This window comes from Sapajus apella, unplaced genomic scaffold, assembly GCF_009761245.1.
Source record: "Sapajus apella isolate SASKATOON/1434 unplaced genomic scaffold, GSC_monkey_1.0 scaffold33, whole genome shotgun sequence".
Lineage (NCBI taxonomy): Eukaryota > Metazoa > Chordata > Mammalia > Primates > Cebidae > Sapajus > Sapajus apella.
The window spans coordinates 23,326,370-23,345,867 of NW_022436973.1; the positions used below are offsets into that span (position 1 = coordinate 23,326,370).

A 19,498-nucleotide genomic window follows, 5' to 3' on the forward strand; every position below is an offset into this window, starting at 1 on the left:
AGAAGAATCCTGGAGCAGAGACAAACCATTCTCATGGTGCCTTGCCCAAATTCCTAATCTAGAAAACAGTAAGCATAATAAAGGGTTGTTTTACACCACTGAGATTTGGGGTGGTTTGTTATGCAACAACAGTGAATTAAAACCAGGAGTGATGGGAAGAATCACAGGGTGTGGCCCCGGGATTGGCTGGGGGCTCCTTGAGGAAGTACATGCAGGGGTGGAGGGGCTTCTCACCATGGCGCTGATGACCCTGGTGACATAGATGGGATCATGGCGGCAGGACACGTCGGTGGCTGGGTTGTCTTGGTGACCGGGGCTTCGATCCAGGATGGAGAGGCAGATTTTCAGGATGTCCTCCTCAAACTGCTCCCCAGAGACGCTGTGCTTAGAGTCACCCACATTCCAGGCCCACCCACAGCCCTCACCCAGTCAGTCACCCAATCTGTGCAGGGCAGTTTGCTTCCCCCTCCAACCACCAGGGACATCACAGAGCACCCCCTAGTCTCAGAAACCCTTCCTCAAAGAGTCACCTGGGGAATCGGAAGCTCAAACTTAATCGCGTATTTCCCCTGCTCAACAACCTCCCCTGGCTCCTGACTACCCACAGTAAAGTCTGGACTAAAATCGGTGGCTCTTGAGCCACGTCTGCCTCACTGATACGCTCCTTTGGTCTACATGATGTTTTCAGACACATCTGAATTACTTAACAACATTTAAAAGCTGGGGGATTTTTGCATACACGTTTAGGTTTGAATCCCAAATGCTTTAAACCCCTGGCCTGCAGGGTAGTGTGCGACTCCTCAGCCTGACAGTCAAGTCCAATCTTCCATCTGGCTGGGCATCTGGAGCTGGGGCAGACAGAACTCCTCCAGCAGTCTCAGGACCCCCTGTTTCCCACCTCCATGTGGCTCTGCTGCTCATCCCCCTGCCTGGGCAGGTCCGGCCTCACTGTGGAGACCCAACCTCAATATCATGCAAGCCTCCACAGCGGCCGAGGTAGAGGTTCCTTTCATCCTCTTCGGGGCTCCCTTTGCTTCCATTCCTAACATTCTGACTTTTTCCTTCCTCTATTGCAACTGACATTGGAACTACTTATCTAAGCCAGTGGCTCTCAAAGTGTGGTCCCAGGCCAGCAGCAGCATCACCTGGGAGCTGGTTAGAAATGCACATTCTCAGACCTTGCCCGAGACCTAGTCAGTCGGCAGCTCTGGGGGTGGGGTCCAGCACTCCATCCCTCCTGGGATTCTGATGTATGTTCGAGTTTGAAAACCCAATCAGTTACTTATTTTTCCACAACAATGCTGACCTGTTCTGTGTCCAAACTGTGTCCAAAGCACCTCCCCTTCCCCAGGACCCAGTGCAGCCCCTGGCCTATTGAATAGTACAGGAATGAATGAATGAGAGGATTTTCTCTGAGTGAGCCCCCCTTGTCCCTCCTGAGAAGAGTGCGTAGACAGAGGGACTCCACTCCCACTGACCTCCCCATGCCCCAGCCTGTGTCCCTGTCTGGCCTGTGCCCCTGGAGACCTGCCCGTAGTTCCAGCCCTGGGCTCGGATGTGCTTCTCCACGCCTCGGAAGATGATGCCGCTGTCATTGAGCACGTACTCCTGTCTCTCCTCCTCTGAAGCCAGAAACACATCGTCCTCTGAAAAGCAGTCATCAGGCCCAGTGTGGGCTGGGGCTCTGGCCTTGCCCGTCTGGGGAAGGGGCTGCATCAGGGCTCAGCAGCAGGACAGTGCTTGGAGACTGACTGGGGCAGAAGAGGGCAAGAGGGGACTGGCGAGCTCCTGTGCTGCCTCCCTGCCGAAACCCATCCCTCCCGGCAAGTCTTTCTCCAAGCAGGGACCAATCCCAACACAGCCCAAGACTGAGGAATTTTAGGGGTCCTGACACTTTTGGGTGGTCCTCCTTGATGTTAATAGTAATGCCGTATTTCTTAAATATTAATAAGAATACTGATCCTGGCCACCCCTTACTAAGGTCTTACGATGTAGCTCCTATGTTACAAGCGTTAGCTCTGTGGATTTTCACCATAGTCTTAAGAGGTAGGCACTGTGATTTTTCTCATCTTACAGATGAGGAAATTGGTAGAGGGGGCAGCTTAAAAGAGCTGGGACTAAACCAAGGCAGTGTGATTCCCAAGTCCTGGCTCTTACCCACCCCTGGGCCTCTCCTGCCCACTGGCTCCCCCAGCACAGGCTTTGAAGCACCTGCTTGTAAGTTTCTCTGACCATTGCCTACCTCTGCCTCCGCCAAGTTCTCGCCCAGCTCTTGGCATTCAGCTTCCTGTCCTTTAACCCGCTTCCCAGTCCCCTCCAAGGGCAGGCCCGCCTCTAAGGATGTCTTTTGGAAAAATCTCTACCTTGGACTTAGCCAGTCCTACCTGCGCACCACGGGTTGAAGAGGAGAACAAACTCCCCCAGCCTCCGGTTGCTGTGTTTGCGGTGAGAGGAAAGCCTGATGCTCAGCACGTAGCGGCCAATGACAGCACTGGGAGGGCTGGTGAGCCTGACGGTCAGAGTGTTCTCCATCTGAGCCTCCTTTGCTGCTGTCCAGCCCTCACCCCCATCCAACTCCGATGTCTGGAACACAGCTTTGGTGTGGAGGGCCTCAGAAGCCCGGGGCCCTGGAGGAGAGAAGAGGGATTCAGGAGACCCTGCCCCTGGGAAACCCAGCTTTAGAGAAGTGAAAAAAGCTGCGGGCCTGGAAGCCTGACCTTTACCCCCTGAACTGGGAGGCTTTGGGAGAAGGACCTGACCAAGAGCAAGAAGACCAGTAGCAGAGTGGGGGCCCGCCTCGGCTGTCCCGACACGCCAGCCACTTCCAGGCCAAGGAGAAAGTGACAGCATCCTTTGAAACCAAGTCGGCCTATGGCAGGCCAGGAAAGGAAAGAAAATCTTGGGCTTCAAAGTGCTTGATGATTTTTCATACCTCCAGAGCCCTGGGTGTCTGGTACACAGAGGATTTCGGAGAGGTCATCCCATCCATCCCACTGTCTGCTGGCAGCACCTCCCAACCACACCCAGAAAGGTGCCACCAGAAGTCTCCAGAGCTCAAAGCCCTGTCTACCTACAGGGACTTGCTTCCCCTAGAGCCTGAGCTGCTGACTGCAAGGTCTCAGGTTTTTGGGTCATAAGGCAGGGCCCTCCTGCTGCAGACCAGCAGGGGGCGCTGGCGAGCCCAGTTACCTGTCTCCACCGTGAAGATCAGGGTCTCCTCGCAGTCCAGGTCTCTGCTCAGCTCCAGTGTGAGGCTGAATGACTGGCCCCTGCGAACCACCAGCTCAGGGCAGGGGTACTCCTGGGTGTGGTGGGCAGCGCCATTCCTCAACCGCTGCCAATCCACCTTGGTGACTCTGATCCCTGAGCGGGGAGAGGACAGGGAGATGAGGCCACGGGCTCTTTTTTCTCACTCACTCTGGGCTTGTCCTCCTATCCACTCCCTGCCAGTCATTTGTTCACCCAGCTGCTATTTATCATATACTGGCGATTCTTTTTGTTCTGTCATTAAGTTCTTTTATTTATTTATTTATTTATTTTTTGGAGGCAGGGCCTTGCTATATCGCCCAGGCTGGAGTGCAGTAGCGCGACCTCGGCTCACAGCAACCTCTGCCTCCCGGGTTCAAGCAATTCTTGTGCCTCAGACTCCTGAGTAGGTGGGACTACAGGCAGCCACCACCAGGCCTGGTTAATTTTTTTTGTATAGTTTTGGAGAGACGGGATTTCACCATGTTGGCCAGGCTGGTCTTGAACTCCTGACCTCAGGTGATCCGCCTGCCTTGGCCTTCCAGAGTGCTGGGATTACAGGTGTGAGGCACCACAGCTGGCCTCTTGGTCATTAAGTTCTGTAAAATCACTGCAAAGGTTGAATTAATCAGAACTGACTCATTGCCCTTAGGGAAAATAAATACAGGTTTAGGTTCCTGTGAACCTCTGGTCCCAACTTATTCATCAATTGGTCAGTATATAACCTTGTTATATGTGTGTTTCTGTTTAAAGATACGTTATTTAGGGTGGGCATGTGGCTCATGCCTATAATTCTAACACTTTAGGAGGCTGAGGCTAGCAGATTGCCTAAGCTCAGGAGTTCGAGACCATCCTGAAGCCTACATGGGGAAACCCCATCTCTACCAAAATATGAAAACTTAGCTGGGCGTGGTGATGTGCACCTGTAATCCCAGCCACTCGGGAGCTGAGGCAGGAGAATCACTTGAACCCAGGAGGTGGAAGTTGCAGTGAGCCAAGATTGCTCCAGCCTGGGCCACAGAGTGAGACTCTCTCTCAAAAAGAAAAAAAAAAAAAAGAGAGAGAAAAAAAGAGATACATTAATATATATTGTTGATTCATTAATATTAAACTTGTGGCCAGTATCGCTATAGTGCCTGCCGGCATATTTACCTAACACATAGTTTCCATGTAAGGCACATCACAGCCTTCCTGCTCCTGGGAGCACAAGGCAGTACTTCAGTACTATGCTCAGGGGCCATTTTAAACAGAAAAATCACCAAAAAAATTTAAAAAGCACAAAAATGCAATAAACTTAGTTTTAAATGGACAGAGAAAGGATATTCGTTTGTAGTATGAGAGCTGAAATGAGAAGGCAGAATGTTGCCTGTTCAGCTTCAGCTGGGAATGTGCATGTCAGATCAGGAAACACCATTTTTCTGTACTCTGTGTACGTCTCTGCATGGCCAAGTATTGATTTTGACTTAAAAATAAATATTAGCAATGCACAAATACAGAATCCACAAGTGTTGAGGATTGACTGTGTATTCTCTCTGCCAGGCTGGTAACTGGTGCTGAGGATGTGTTGGAGAACAAGATAGATTGCCGCAATGCATGGTGCGGTGAGACTGTATGGCCCAGTGGTCAGGAGTGGGTCCTCTGGGGGAAGCTGACATGGGTTCAGATTCTGACTTGGCCATCTACTACCGGCTGAGCCACCTTCCTTTTTTTTTTTTTTTTTGAGACGGAGTGTTGCTCTGTTACCCAGGCTGGAGTGCAGTGGCACAATCTCGGCTCACTGCAACTTCTGCCCCCCAGGCTCAAGTGATCATCCTCCCATCTCAGCCTCTCAAGTAGCTGGGACTACAGGCACATGGCACCATACCCAGCTAATTTTTTTGTTATTTTTGGTAGATACCAGGTTTCACCATGTTGCCCAGGCTGGTCTCGAACTCCTGAGCTCAAGCAATTCACCCTGGCCTCCCAAAGTGCTGGGATTATAGCGTGAGTCACCATTCCTGGCCCATCTTCTTGACCTGTCTGTATCTTAGTTCCCTGCTCTGCAGAATAGGAATAATAATGGCTGTGGCGTGATTGTGAGGAGAATGGCCCGTCATTTAAAGTGCTCAGAACATGAGAGCTCAATATGTGTTACTTATTATGTTCCAGGGGTGACACCTAAGTGGGTGAGTCCACATAACTGATTCTTGCTGTGATACATGCTGCCAGGGAGAAGAACAGGAGCTTAAAGAACAGTAACAGAGGGCTTGGCCTGGTCTGAAGGGTGACAAGCAAGGCTTCCTCAAGAAGGCAGAATTGAAACTGAGTCTTAAGTTGGTTGGGTGTCTCCAGGAGAGAGTTGAGTGATGGATCTAATCTCAATCTAAGCATCCTCTTCCTCTATTCCGGGTTCATTCATTCAAGTTCCGGGCATTGTGCTGGGTGCTACAGACCCAACAGTCCATCAAATACCCGTTGGCCCTGACATCAAGCAGTTGATAGCCCAGTGGAGAAGACTGGCATTAAGCAGATAGATCTCAAACATTTAGGGGCAAGCTTTGAGATGAACCCTAAGGGACAGGCATGGGGAGTCCCAGGAGCACAGAACACCTAAACTCAAGTAGTTAGATTAACAAAACTATTTGCCAGAGTACTACAAGCAACAGCGTAAAACTCTAGGATGTGTGCACCCTTGAATTCTAGGCAGCACCTATGGTGCTAGGCAGAGAGACAGGAGGGAGCACAGTGACTTCTAAATCTGAGAGAAAGCAGATGTGAGGGGAAGCCAGTGAGGTTGGAGGGGCTCACAGGGGGCAGACCACCACTTGGAGTGGGATGAGGAGTCTGCCTTTTACCCAGAACCTGCAGGCAGGCTCCCTCTTCAGGGCCTTTGCGCCTGCTGTTCCCGCTGTGTGGATCGCTATCCCTTCAGTTTCCTGCAGAACCTACTCTTTTGCCTCCTTCTTCAAGTCTTTGCTCAAATGTCACTTTTCAGTGGGAGCTTCCCGGACCACGCCTTGGTAAATTGTAAATCATCTCTACTATTATCCCCTCCTTCTCCACGATCTTCCTCCACGGCACTTACTGACATCTTACAATATATTTTATTTCTTTGTTTTAATTGCCTACCTTCCCTTTCAAGAATATCAACTCCATAAGGCAGGGAGCTGTGTCTGTTTTGTTCACTGATGAGTCTTCAGTGCCTGATACATGGAAAGTGCTCAACAAATATTTCTTAAATGTATAAATGAATGAATGAGGAAACTGAGGGCAAGAGAAGTGAAATAACTTGCCACAGGGCACACAAACAGGCAAGGGCTGGAGTGGAGTCTGTGGGCATCCTGGCTTTCAGCTGTTGTGCACCTGGCCAGTGGTTATACTATTTTTATTGTGATTGACATAGAAATATTTTTACGTGTTCCATACTCCATATGCCTGCAAACAAATATACATGCACAACATAAACTGACACAAAAGTTTTGTTACCATTTCCCCTCATTATGAATGATGAATGCTGAAATTTGTTTTCTTTTCTGTCAAAGCTCTCTAGCCAAAGACCACTAGGAATACATCAGTACAAGGAACAGGAAAGGCGCATCGCTCATGGCAATGAGAAAGAATGCTCACCGCAAAGAACCACGGAACATCTCAGGAAGAAGATATTAGAGAGGACTTACAGGATTGCAGCTTGTGTTAGGTGGTTTTGGGGAGAGTTCAAAGAAGCAGGGCTTTGCTCTGTGTTGGAGACTGCTCTTGGAATGAGGCAAGTCTATGTCTGAGTATCTTCATAGTCCTCATGTAGAAGGTGGGAAGAATAAATCGAGGCTAGAGTCGTAAGTGGTAAAGAGGCAGCCATTATTCATATTGGTCCAGTTATAGGGGTGTTTGGTCATTTTTGTGGCTCAGACAATGTTCGTGTTTCTGTCTGTGTTCACTCATGATTACAGAGTGGTCTTGTTTTTGTCTTGATTCACTGCAGTCACAGGATGGTGTCTGATCACTTCATCATGTCTTCTGCTAACATTTCAATAAGCATTTATATACTTAAGTATGTTTAGCAAAAAACTGATTTCCTTTTATTTACTCTTTATATTAGAGTTAGACTCCAATTTTTCAAAAAGTGGTATATAGAGGTAGGTAAGATGTGTCAATTCAATTTCAGGTTGGTGAAGAAACACTATCAAATATTTGTTTTATTGAGAGGGTATTAGGGACAAAAGAATTGATATTTTACTTAACTATTGCTTCTTAACCAATCTGTTTAACCCAGAGTTTAGCTTGGAAAAATGACAATCATATGTTATCTTTCATGGTTTCTGTGGGTCAGGAATTTGGGCAGAGCTGTGCTGGCCAGCTCTTAATTGGAGCTGCTTATGCAGTTGCAATCATATGTCAGCTGGGGCCATACTCATCTGAAGGCTTGACTAGGCAGGTAGATCCACGTTAAAGGTGACTAACTTAGATGGTTGGAAAATTGGTGCTGAATACAGGTTAGGGACCTTGGTTCCTTTCCATGTGGATCTCTCCATGGGAATGCTTGATGTCCTCCTGGCATGATGCTTAGCTTCCCTTGAGCAAATGATCTAAGACGCCATAGTGGTAGATGCAATGCCTTTTATGATCTAACCTTAGAAGTTACACACTGTCACCTCTACCTTATTCTATGGGTCAAGGCAGTTACAAAGGTCTACCCAGGTTCAAAGAGAAGAAAGATGCCCCATCTCTTGCTGAAAATGTACCAATGTCCCATTGTAAAAAGAACATTGAGCTGAGATGTATACCGATATGACTACACTGTGAATATAATCTGTCACAGTTGGGAACCACTAAAGTTATATCACTAAGTACTCCCAACCCAGGGACACTTGTCCTGTGACTCCTGGCTGTGTTTTATTTAATGCCAAGCATACAGGAAGTGTTCAGTAATTGTTGGCTAGGCCATTGTATAGATTTTATTTAATAAAACTTCCTATGAACCAAGCACTTTTCCAAATATTTCATAAATATTAGCTCATTTAATCTTAATAAACTATATGAGGGAAGTACTCAATATCACAGATGAGAAAACTGAGACACAGAGTTACACAGCCCCTTTAAAAAAAAAAAGTCAGATGGGGTCTTGCTGTGTTGATCAGGTTGTTTTTGAATCTCGGCCTCCAGCAGTCCTCCCATCTTGGCCTCACAAAGTGATGAGATTACAGGCATGAGCCACTGTACCTGACCCAAAGTTATACAGCCTTCTAAGTGATGGAGCTGGGAATCTGCCTCCTGAGTCTGTGGCTTATCTATCCCCAGGCTGTGGTGCTTTTATCTTTGACCCCATAGGAGTCAGAGCCTAGAAGTCCCAGGCTCTAAAATTCAACACGAACTTCACCAGAGGCATCAGAACACTGGCTTACCTGGGCCAGTGTCTGGACAGGGCTGGTCAAATGTTTGACTTTTTAAAGATTCCAGCATCTTTGTGCAATCTTTTGGTTAATAGCATGTGGCAGACTGTGTTTTCCAAAGATGGTTGCAATAATATCTCCCATCCCACATACTCTTCTTTCAATATGATGTTGATACTCCTCTCATTAAGAAGCAGGGTATATATATTCTCATCCCCTGGACCTGGAAGACTGTGGCTAAGACAGAGTGACACATTATGACTTTTAAGGCTAGATCATAAAAGTTAATACAGCTTCTTCCTGGTTCCCTTGGGTTGCTTGTTCTTAGAACCCAGCCACCATGCAATGGAGAAACCCAAACGGTCCATGGAGCTCACCTGGAGAGGAACCAAGGCTTTCAACCCACAGCCTGCTGAGCTCCCAGCCGACAGACAGCACTGCTTGGAAGCCATGGGACTGAGCCATCTGGCAAGTGGGCCCTCCAGCGCCCTAGGCAAGCTGCCCAGCTGATGCAGACACAAGCTGTCCCTGCTGAGCTCTGCCCAAATTGCAGGTTCTTTAGCAGGAGAATGATTGTTGTCTGAAGCCCCTAAGTACTGAGGCGGTTCGCTACACAGCAATTGATTACTGAAACATGGAGAGAGAGCCAAGATTCTTGCCTATACCCCGGCAGCCCCCCAACGGCTCTCCACCTGTGAGCTGTCTGGGCTGGTGCTGTGGTCTCAGTACTCAGGCTTGAGATTCATGGAAAAGACTAGTTTTAGCTTAGCCTAGGCCGGAAGCCCCTGCTGGCATCATGATATGGAGATAGTGACTGAACATGTGGGCAGGAACTCACATGGCTGACACATGTGTCCCAAGCTTGGGAGCGCCTACAGACCCTGCTGTGGTGAGTGTGCAGATTGTGCAGGACCAGTGTTCAGTAGTGACCCCGTGTGGCGTGAGCTGGAACAACAGTGCCAGGGGGCTTTCCCATTGCCCTGCCAATTCTCACAATAGAAAATAGAACCAACGCTTTCACAACAAGTTAGCCCCAGTCGTTTTAGGGCAGGCACAAACCTTTGAAACTCCAAAACTTTGAACTCAGATGACCTTGGTTTAGTCAGAAAACACAGGCAGGACCCTCTCCCCGAACCAGGTACCTTGTACATAGAATTGTCAAGTCTGATAGCAGAGCTGAAAGAGCCATTAGGAGTCAGGTCTCCATTTAATGACATGGAAACTGAGACCCAGAAATAGGAAGAAAGTGACTTTTTGCCTGAGGACACACTGGATTTGTAACCCACAATTCATGTTGCTACTTCCTAGGCAATCTATGTAGGGAGACGCCAGAACAGGATGCTATTTTTTCAGTGGATGAGTCAGAAGCAGGGGATAAGATTGTTGGGTGGTAATTATCTCAGCCCTGGCATGCCCCTGGGCTGGATACAAGGGGAGTTTGGGATTCGATGAGGGCTGCTGGGTCCTGGGTCATGAGTTCGAGCCCCATGGATCCTGCACTTTTCCCCTTCCGTGCCACAGCCCAAAGCAGCTCCCATTCTCTGAGGCATCTGCATCCTTATCACAGATGGGCAAGTGGAGGTGGGATGAGTCAGAACTGCCATTATCATCATTATCCTCAAATCTCAGAGACCATCTTCTCATAACTTCCTGCCGAGGTGCAAATTCCCTTGGCTGAATTCTTGGTGGATACTTGACCACGGTCCCAGCTTGCCATACCTCTGAGAGGTAGCTCACCTACCGCCCAATGTTAGAAAGTCCTTCCCTCTGCTGAGCCAAGCTCTTTCTTCTTGCAACTTCTCCCCATTGGTCCAGATTCTGCTCCCCACCACCCCCATAGTGCACACTTCTTCCTTTGCTCCTTGATGGTTTTGCAAAAACATTACCTAGAAATCCCAACCCCCCCAGCTCCCGGCACCTCGCCTCCCCAACTCTACGCTTGCCTCATAACTCAGGCGGTCACTGTTCGGGTCCCTGTGGAATCTGTCCCTGGAGCTGCTGCTTTGGTGATCTAAGTCATCCACACCCATCAGCATCACACCTCCATGACCTGCCATTTGTGGGGTGATGGCCACAAATAATGGGGTCCAAGTTTCTTCAGGGGGAGCTACTGGTGATTACAGCTAAGTTCTGTCCTAACCAGTGTCCTTCCTAGCCCTCATGGGCGCAGTGAGACTGACAGGCATAGGGAGAGGCTCCTTTGCATACGGCAGCCCAAGGCGAGGAGATGGATATGTGTGTGAGATGGTTTCCAGGCCGCTTGTCAAAATAAACCCAGTATCACCCCTTCCATGTGCTCAACTCAAATTTTGCTAAGATGAAGGCTTCTGTCCCTAATCTGTGACCAGGGATGCTGTGTTATAGTTGTTTGCTTACATATCTCTCTCCACCACTGGACTGAGAGCTCCATGAAGGCGAGGCCTGAGTTTCCTCCTCTTTGGGTTGCTAGAGCCTGGCTCAGGGCCCAGGACATAGTAGGTGCTCAGTGAATATTGGTTGAATCAATGAATCAATGAATGAATGTCTTTCCCCATCTCTTGACTGGGGTATGGGAAGGGTAGCTGATGCTCTTCAGCGTCCTGGGCCTGCCCTCGGGGATCAGCACCCTGTCACCTGCCCATACCCCGACAGTCCACACTCCATAATCCCTCTCTCAAGCTGTCACATTCCAAAGCCTGCCTTTCCTTCTTAACTTCTTTCCTTCCACAGAGTGAGAAAGAGGAGGGTGTGTGTGGCCTCTGACAGGGGCAGGCAGACCAGCCACTGACCACCCACCCCCACCCACTGCCTCTCTGAGTCTATTTCCTTCTCTGTGAAATGGCCCAGAAGGACTCTGATGGTTTGGATAGTCTGTGGTTTGCTGAAGCAAGTGCCTCTGATTACCCCCAAGGACTCCTGTCAGTCCTCCTCCCTACAAGATTACCCCTTGCCGCCAGAGTGTGCTGATGTGAAGATTGTCACACAGCCCCTGAATGGGAACCAGGGAGGGGATGGGAGAGGCAGCATCTGCTCTCGGACCCTTCCAGTTAACAGTGCACCCAAGGCCCTGAGGACAGAATGAGCAGCCTGTTGTCAGCCCCGGGGCCTTCACCCTTGGGATACGCAGGGTGAGCTTCCAGCCCAGGGCTGAAGGCTCACCAACCCCAGGGCTGAGGCTGTGCCCCCCAAGCAAGGGAAAGGATGTGGTAGGACAGCTCCCTTCACCTGCCTGTTACCCCAAGCCTCACAGCACCCCCAGCTTGACTGCCATCCTCCCCTTCTTCCTCTCACTGTCTTGTCCAGGCTTCTTTTCAGTCTGCACAGCAACTCAGAGCCTGATTTCAGAGGCACACACTTGAGCTCAAATGCAGACTTTGCTCCTTGTTGGCTGTGCGGCAAGTGAGTGAACTCTGAAACTCAGTCTCCTGGTGATAATGAGGGTGATGATCATATCCACCTCCTCATGCTGGGGGGATTAAATGAAATCATTCACATAGAGTGTTTAGACCAGTACCGGGCACATACTAGGTTCTCAGGAAATGTGAGTGTTATTATCACTATTTACATGGGACCTCCTGGCTGCCACCCCAAAGCATCTACTTGGCTGTGCGGCCCTGTGTCAGTTATTGGGCCTCTCTGAGGATCTGAGCTCCTTCTCTGGAACGTGGCAATAATAGTGTCTTCCTTCTAGGGTTTTGAGGAGGATTAGATGAGGTAGTAATTATAAATATGGTGATGATAAGATGCATCACTGAAACCAGGGAATTCTGAGAGTGAAAGGGGAAGCCGTTAATAAACACGCTAGGGCAATGGGCTTCCACCAGGATGAATGTCTCCCTATTCATCGGGCACACAGCCTGATGCTGGGTCCACAGTGATGAGCTCTACAGACAGGGATTTTTACATCATCACCTCCTTTCCCTGCATCTCCCCCATCCCTTCGGTCCTCCCCTCCCCAATTCCTACATACATGGGGTTTCATGTTATTCTCCCCTCTTTGCCTCTCACTTAAGTGACTGCATGGCCCCAACAGCCTCCAAGTGTTTTTCAGCTCATCCTGTTCAATCCTTCCCATCACTATGGAGAAACTGAGGTTCAGAGAGGGGAAGGGGCTTTTCCGAATGTCATCATGTCATTTTCCCTGCTCAAGCACCAGGGAATTTACAACCATCATGTTGGCATTCACGGTCCTTGACAGTCTGGCCTTGCCCATCACTCCTGGCCCTCCGACCTCCTCCCCTTCTCCCCAGCTCACTTGCTCACCAGCTGGCCTCAGAGTTCCACCTAAGAAAGAGAAGGGTCTATGTGCAGAACATTGCCTCCCGCCCACTCAGCTCTTCACCCTCCCACCCGCAGGGCCAGCTCATAGCTCATCCGTCTTCCTCCTCCTGCCCTTGGGTGATACCAGAGAACTGAGTGATACAATCCTCCTGAGTTCTTTGTCCCAGCCCAGTAGGGTTGAGCCCCAGAAGCTCTGCTGAAGCCAGTAGCATCTCCCAGACTGTGGACTGAGCCTAATTGGTTTTTAATGGGCCCCATTATGACCCGATGTTCAGTATGCATCATGGGCACCTGAGCTCCATGGCTAAATGATTAATCGGGGAGTTGCCTGGGGCTTTCCTGGGGCCACCATCCCATCTCCCTTTCCTTCCTGGTCTTGTTGGAAGCTGCTGGCCTCTCTCTCACCAGGAGGCAGTGACTCATCAACTCCAACCCAACATCCCAGCCAGAGCCAGCCTCACACAGAGTACTCCACTCAATTCTTGGACTCTCTGAGCTGAAAGATGATTGTAATTTAATCATGGCAAAAGGATCTCATCTCCTTTGCCAACCCTGAACAACTGGTACTTGAAGAAATGTGTTAAGCATTCCAGGGCCACATCCAGGCTCTGGGGTCAACGAGGAATGTCCACCATGGATGGAATGAGGGAAGGGGGATAGGGGGAGCTCCAGGAGGACGAATACACTTTCCATCTGATGTCTCAGTTATTCGAGCACAGAGCACATAGTAGGCATGGCCTACTGCTCAGGACCCAGAATACCCAGGGAATTAAATCCTATCTAACACATAATCTGTTCACATAGGCATGGCAAATCCAATGCTGACATTTCACAAAAGGAGAAACAGAGCTTCAGAGAGAGGAATGGTCACCCAGCAAGTTAGTTACAGATCTAACAATGGGCATCATCAACTTTTTCCCTTCCTCAGCAATTAACCTTGACACTGTCAAGTTTAAGTCTGATAGATTATCAAATGCCTAGGGAAGAGGGATCATCCAGGTGAGCCTTGAAAAGCAGATCTTGAAGGAACAAAGGCAGTCGATCTCCTGTGTACCCAGGCCACCAGGGAGGCAACACCAGCTGTGGAAACAGGCAGTCTGGGCTGTGAGCTGGGGTTGGCAAGGCCTGGTTTTTAGGAGAACAGACCTATCTTAGGAGCCTGAAGGGCAGAGCCTGTTCAGTAATGCTATTAACTACCAGGAAGAAATATGAAGAGGAAGCTAGACTTTGACGAGGAAATTAAAATACCTGCCTTTGAAAGTAAAAAAAAAAATAGTTGACACACTGGGGTAGGTTGCGGGTGGGGAGGCTGAGAAGGGAAAACACTGGGAGAAACGCCTGACGTAGGCGACGGGAGGGACGGAGACTGCAAACCACCATGGCATGTGTGTACTTACACAGCAACCCTGCGGGATGTGCACATGTACCCCAGAGCTTAAAGCACAATAAAAACAAATAGTTGATTCATAAGGCTGTCACATAATGCCGAACAATTAAAACTGGAGGCACAGACTCAGAAACGCCCCTTGAATACCTGTCAGTGTAGGAGCCCTGGTTCTGCTGACCTGCTCATTACTGGACCCCAGCATCTAACTGACAAGTTCTTGCGGAGGGAATTTGCTGCTCGCTGTATTGAGGTTGTGGGAGATACATTTTCTTTCTTTATTTTTTTTGAGACAGGGTATCACTCTGTTGCCCAGGCTGGAGTGCAGTGGCATGATCTTGGCTCACTGTAACCTCGACATCCTACGCTCAAGCTGTCTTCCTACCTCAGCCTCCCAAATAGCTGAGATTTCAGGTGCCCACCACCATGCCCAGCTAATTTTTGTATTTTCTTTTGTAGAGACAGGGTTTTGCCATATTGCCCAGGCTTGTCTCCAACTCCTGAGCTCAAGAAATCCACCCACCTCAGCCTCCCAAAGTGCTGTGATTAGAGGCGCGAGCCACCATGCATGACTCCCATTTTCTGTGGTTTACAAGTCCCCACTTGAGAAGTGCGGTGAGGAAACTGCACACACGGCCTCACCAACTCCTCACAGCAGGCCTGTGAGATAATCTGCATTATAATCCCCATTGCACAGATCAGAAAACAGAGGTACCGAGGGCAAATTTTCTTCCTCAAGGTCATGTACCTCTTTTCACCTCAGCCAGAGCTGCTCTTGCCCTGGAGTGCTTGGGGTGGGAATCAGGCGAGGATGCAGCCTATGGGCCCTCTCACTTCTTCCCACCCAGGCCACAGTCCCCAACTATGCCCAGAAATGTCTCTGGGTCCATGGAATGTGCATGGAGTGTGAGAAGATTTTATTTCTTCTGCCCCTGCCTTCCTGTGCCCGCCTCCTTCCGTCCTGCGAGGCACAGGGGTGAGACCTGGCCCCAGCCTAGGAGGCAGTGCTTGAGCCAGCCTCTGCCATGGACTTGCTGGGTGGTCTAGGGCTGGCTTTTTTCATCCTGGGCCTCAGGAGCACACATGAAGAGTTCATGTGTTCATGGGGGACTGTCCTCCTATAAAATCCTGACAATCGATGATCACACATCATCCCACAGATCCCTGTTTCTTGAAGCCCCTCTCATGAATCCTGGACCCCTAAAGCCCCAGGCTCTGCCCACTCACCTGCCATGCGATGGCCAGCTGGACTCCCCTCTTCCTCCACACAGTGGTGTGTGCAGTGTCAGGACGGTGTGGTGTGTCACAGCAGCCAGCCAGACCAATTTTAACAAGGAAAACCTCGGGACACTCCTAGGCAGCAAAGTCAGAATTCAAAAGAGGAGGCGTGGCCCTCCACCCCAGCAGTGACAGCCATGAGACACAGAATCACCTGGTAATTGCTCTGGCGTGCACCTAGAGGGGTTTACCATGGGAGTGGCTCCGGCCAAGAGACCTTGGAAATGTGGAGTTGGGAGCGGGACTGTGGAGAAACTGAGGCTCAGAAAGATCATAAGGCTGGCAAGAAACAGAACGGGGAAGGAGAGGGAGAGTGGGAGGGAACTAGGATTTATGGTTGGCCATTTTTATCCCTCACAACAGCCCTCAGATGAGAAAACGGAGGCTCAGCGTGAGGACCCCAAGGTACACGGTTATATCCTGCAGAGCTAGGTCAGTCTGGGCTCCCTTTCCCCTCCTGGGTGAGACCAGGAGATTCCTGGGTGCACAGCTCCTCTCTGTTCTGCAGGCATCTAAAGAGGCAGAGGTCCACAATCCTCCTTCAGGGCCGCTAGGCTCCCTTAGTGGACACCGGACTCTTGAGAGGAGGCAGACAAGAAAAAGAGGAGGGCTGGCTCTGGCTCACAGGCTAGGCCCACCTGCCCTGACTTTGTGAGTGGCCTTCAGCCAGGAGCTTCGAGACCTGGTCGCCATGGGTGTCCCATGACCTTGGGCAAGACCCCTCCCCTCCTGGAACCTTGGTGTTTCTACCTATAAGCTAAAGGGACTGGACTCAATTATTCTTCAGGGCCATTCCAGCTCAAAGTCTAAGATTCTGGGCTTGAAGATGCTGGAATTCGAGGCATCTAAAGTCTTTTGTGTAATGAAATAGCGGGGATTTTATTTTCACGGGAGCTGGTGGGGTAGATTTCTTTTTGTGGAGAAATGCTTTAATGGACTACTTGGGGCTATCGGAGGCTGGATGTGGCCTGGGCCAGTGAGAAATGGGAAGGGGGAGGGGTAAAATCGAGGGAAAGATGACAAGGAGGGGCAAGGAGACGACTGTGCTGAGTGCAGTGTGATGACACCATGCCATGGGATCAACCCAGCATTCAGAAAACTGCGTAAAAACCCCAAAGTGTTTGATATGGTTGGATTTCTTACAGAAAGTGGCAAAGAAGCTGAGTTCTGCTTGCTGGTTTCACACAGATCAAGCATCTTTAATGGGCTGTCTGCAGGCCCACGTAGCCTTATAATTACTGACATCTGGCACCAGGCCAGGGCAGCTCCTTCCTCAACACCCTACAGACTGTGCCCTGCAGACCCTGGGCCCTGCTGAAGCTGCTTTTCTGCCTGTGCAGGGTCAGGCTCCTCCCCACTAATGATGGTCTTATTCGGGGCCCTTTTATCTTTCATCCTGGGTTTGCCTGGACGGGAGCTCCCAGAGCACAGGGCATCAAAATCACTGCCCTTTCCTCCCCGAGACCCCAAATAATGATTCGTGCTGTTTTTGTTGTTGTTGTTTTGTTTTTGAGACAAGAGTCTCACTCTGTCACACAGGCTGGAGTGCAGTGGCACAATCTCAGCTCACTGCAACCTCTGCCTCCCGGGTTCAAACGATTCTCCTGCCTCAGCCTCCCAAGTAGCTGGGACTACAGGCATGTGCACCACGCCCAGCTAATATTTTTTGAATTTGAAGTAGAGACAGTGTTTCGCCCTGTTAGCCAGTTTGGTCTCAAACTCCTGACCTCAGGTGATCTGCCCACCTTGGCCTCCCAAAGTGCTGAGATTACAAGTGTGAGCCACCACACCCAGCCTGTAATCGGTTTAAAGGTGAGCATCATAGCCTGGTATTAGAGTCCTGGGTTCTGTTATCTCTGGGCCAAACTGACTGTGTGACCTTCAGCAGGTCACTTACCTTCTCTGGGCCTTAATGCCTTCATCTGTAAAATAAGGGTGTGAACTAGGTGTTACCAGTCCCAACATTCTCTGATTCTGATGATCAGCCTAGAAATGACAGGAGCCAAAGCCTTCGGCAGTTCAGGGCACTCCAATGCCAGGCATAGAGTGGGTGCTTCACAAATTAAAATCTGTGCCTAGGGAATAATCAGATGCTTTAGAAGCAGCTTAATTGTTCTTCTGGCTATAAAGACAATATAAACTCAGGTACAAAATTCAAGCAATACAGGGAAAGAAGAAAGCATACGTGCATGTGGCTGTATACACATGGCAATACATTTACATGAATCGCATCATAGATAGAAACTGTTTTGTAACCTGTCCTTTTTGCTTGATCAATTATGGTGCTCCCTCTTCAAATCACAGTATATAGCTCTGCATTGTCATTATTAATGTCATCTCTTGTGTGAATTTACATAATTTACTGACCCTTCTTAAATTGATAGGAATTCATTTCTTGCCCTTATAAAGAAATGTAATTTTTTACATGTATTTTTGTGTGCTTCTATGATGGGACAATTTCTGCAAAGTGGAATTGTTGAGGCGAACCCGCTCTTCAAGGCAGCAACTCCACGTGCAGAAATTTGTCTGGCAGATGGATCCAGAAGTGTGGAAAGATTTAAGTACAAGGATATTTATTGCAACATTGGTTATAACAGAAAGAGTGAAAACTCTCCTGTCTTCATTAGTGAGATAAATTATGATCTATCCATGTAATCAAATACTATATTGCTATTTAAAAAGAGGAGGCAGATTGATACATGTTGATATTAAGGTCTCCTAGGTACATTGCTAAGTTAAAAACAAAAAGTAAGCTGAAAAAAAAAAGAAGTGGTAGAAACGAGAAGTCAGGGAGAAACCTAATTTTCGAACTCATAGAAATGTTCGACTGTGGGTATATACTACCTTTCAAAAACATTATTATTCTTTTTCAAATAGCAAGCCAGGTGTGGTGGTGCACACCTGTAGTCCCAGCTGCTTGGGAGGCTGAGGTGGGAAGATACGGTGAGCCCAGTTTGGGTCCAGCCTGGGCAACATAGCAAGACTCTGTCCCTAAAAACAAATAAACAAGCAAAAGTACGGCATATTTTGCCAAATTTCCCTCTAGACACATACATATTCTCAAAGCACCATTTTCATTCTGTGGCATTCCTGGTTCCAAAGGCCTTGTGGCTTTTCACTGTCAACAAGGTCCGAGGTTCAAACTCTTTATGGTGGCCTTCAACACCTTTTGCAATACAATCTTTGTTTTTTTTTTGAGGTGGAGTTTTGCTCTTGACCCCAGGCTGGAGTACAATGGCATGATCTCGGCTCACTGCAACCTCTGCTTTCCTGATTCAAATGATTCTCCTGCCTCAGCCTCCCGAGTAGCTGGGATTACAGGCATGTGCCATCATACCCAGCTAAATTTTGTATTTTTAGTAGAGACGCAGTTTCACCATGTTGGGCAGGCTGGTCTCAAACTCCTGACCTAAAATGATCCGCCTGCCTCGGCCTCTCAAAGTCCTGGGATTACAGGCTGAGCCACTGCGCTCAGCCAGCAATACAATCTTAATTTGTCCCAAGTCTCTTTGTTTCTCTGCATGAATACTTGGCCTCGCACAGGCTCAGCAGCACCCGTCACAATATCCCCAACCCCACCATGGCTTGAAGATGCTCAACAAGTTACTTCCAGAAATCATGTTTTTCTATCCTATGTGCTCAAGTAGGAGACCACAGCCAACAGTCAGATGCATGAATCTGGAGTTTAGCGGGTGCCTGGCATGTGGTAGATGCTCAATGTATGAATGTTTAGATGGGTTACCTGCATTTAGATGGTTGCCTAAGATCTTGGCTCTGGAGTCAAACTGCCTCGGTCAAATTTCAGCTTCATCACTTAGTTCCCTGCTGGCAAATAAGTTAACCTATCTGGGCCTCAGTTTTCTTATGTGCAATGCGGGGATAAAAGTGGTGGCTTCTCATAGGGTTGTTGTAAAAATTAAATGTGAGTATGTGTAAAGCACTTAGAACACTGCTGGGCACACAG

The 19,498-nt window shown here is 49.0% G+C and overlaps 1 protein-coding gene across 2 annotated transcripts in view; it reads right to left on the reverse strand.

Moving 5' to 3' along the window:
• The window catches only part of TGM6 (transglutaminase 6), a 43,264-nt gene extending 27,709 nt beyond the window's left edge, over positions 1-15,555 (reverse strand). For both annotated transcript variants that reach the window (XM_032295626.1, XM_032295625.1), the window contains exons 1-5: positions 15,484-15,555; positions 3,190-3,363; positions 2,385-2,627; positions 1,528-1,646; positions 235-363 (exon numbers count right to left, since the gene is read on the reverse strand). In XM_032295626.1, coding sequence (XP_032151517.1) covers positions 235-363; positions 1,528-1,646; positions 2,385-2,627; positions 3,190-3,363; positions 15,484-15,490 — 672 coding nt within the window. In that variant the 5' untranslated portion in view covers positions 15,491-15,555. The remainder of the gene's footprint in view (positions 1-234; positions 364-1,527; positions 1,647-2,384; positions 2,628-3,189; positions 3,364-15,483) is intronic.
• Between the last annotated feature and the right edge of the window lie 3,943 nt (positions 15,556-19,498).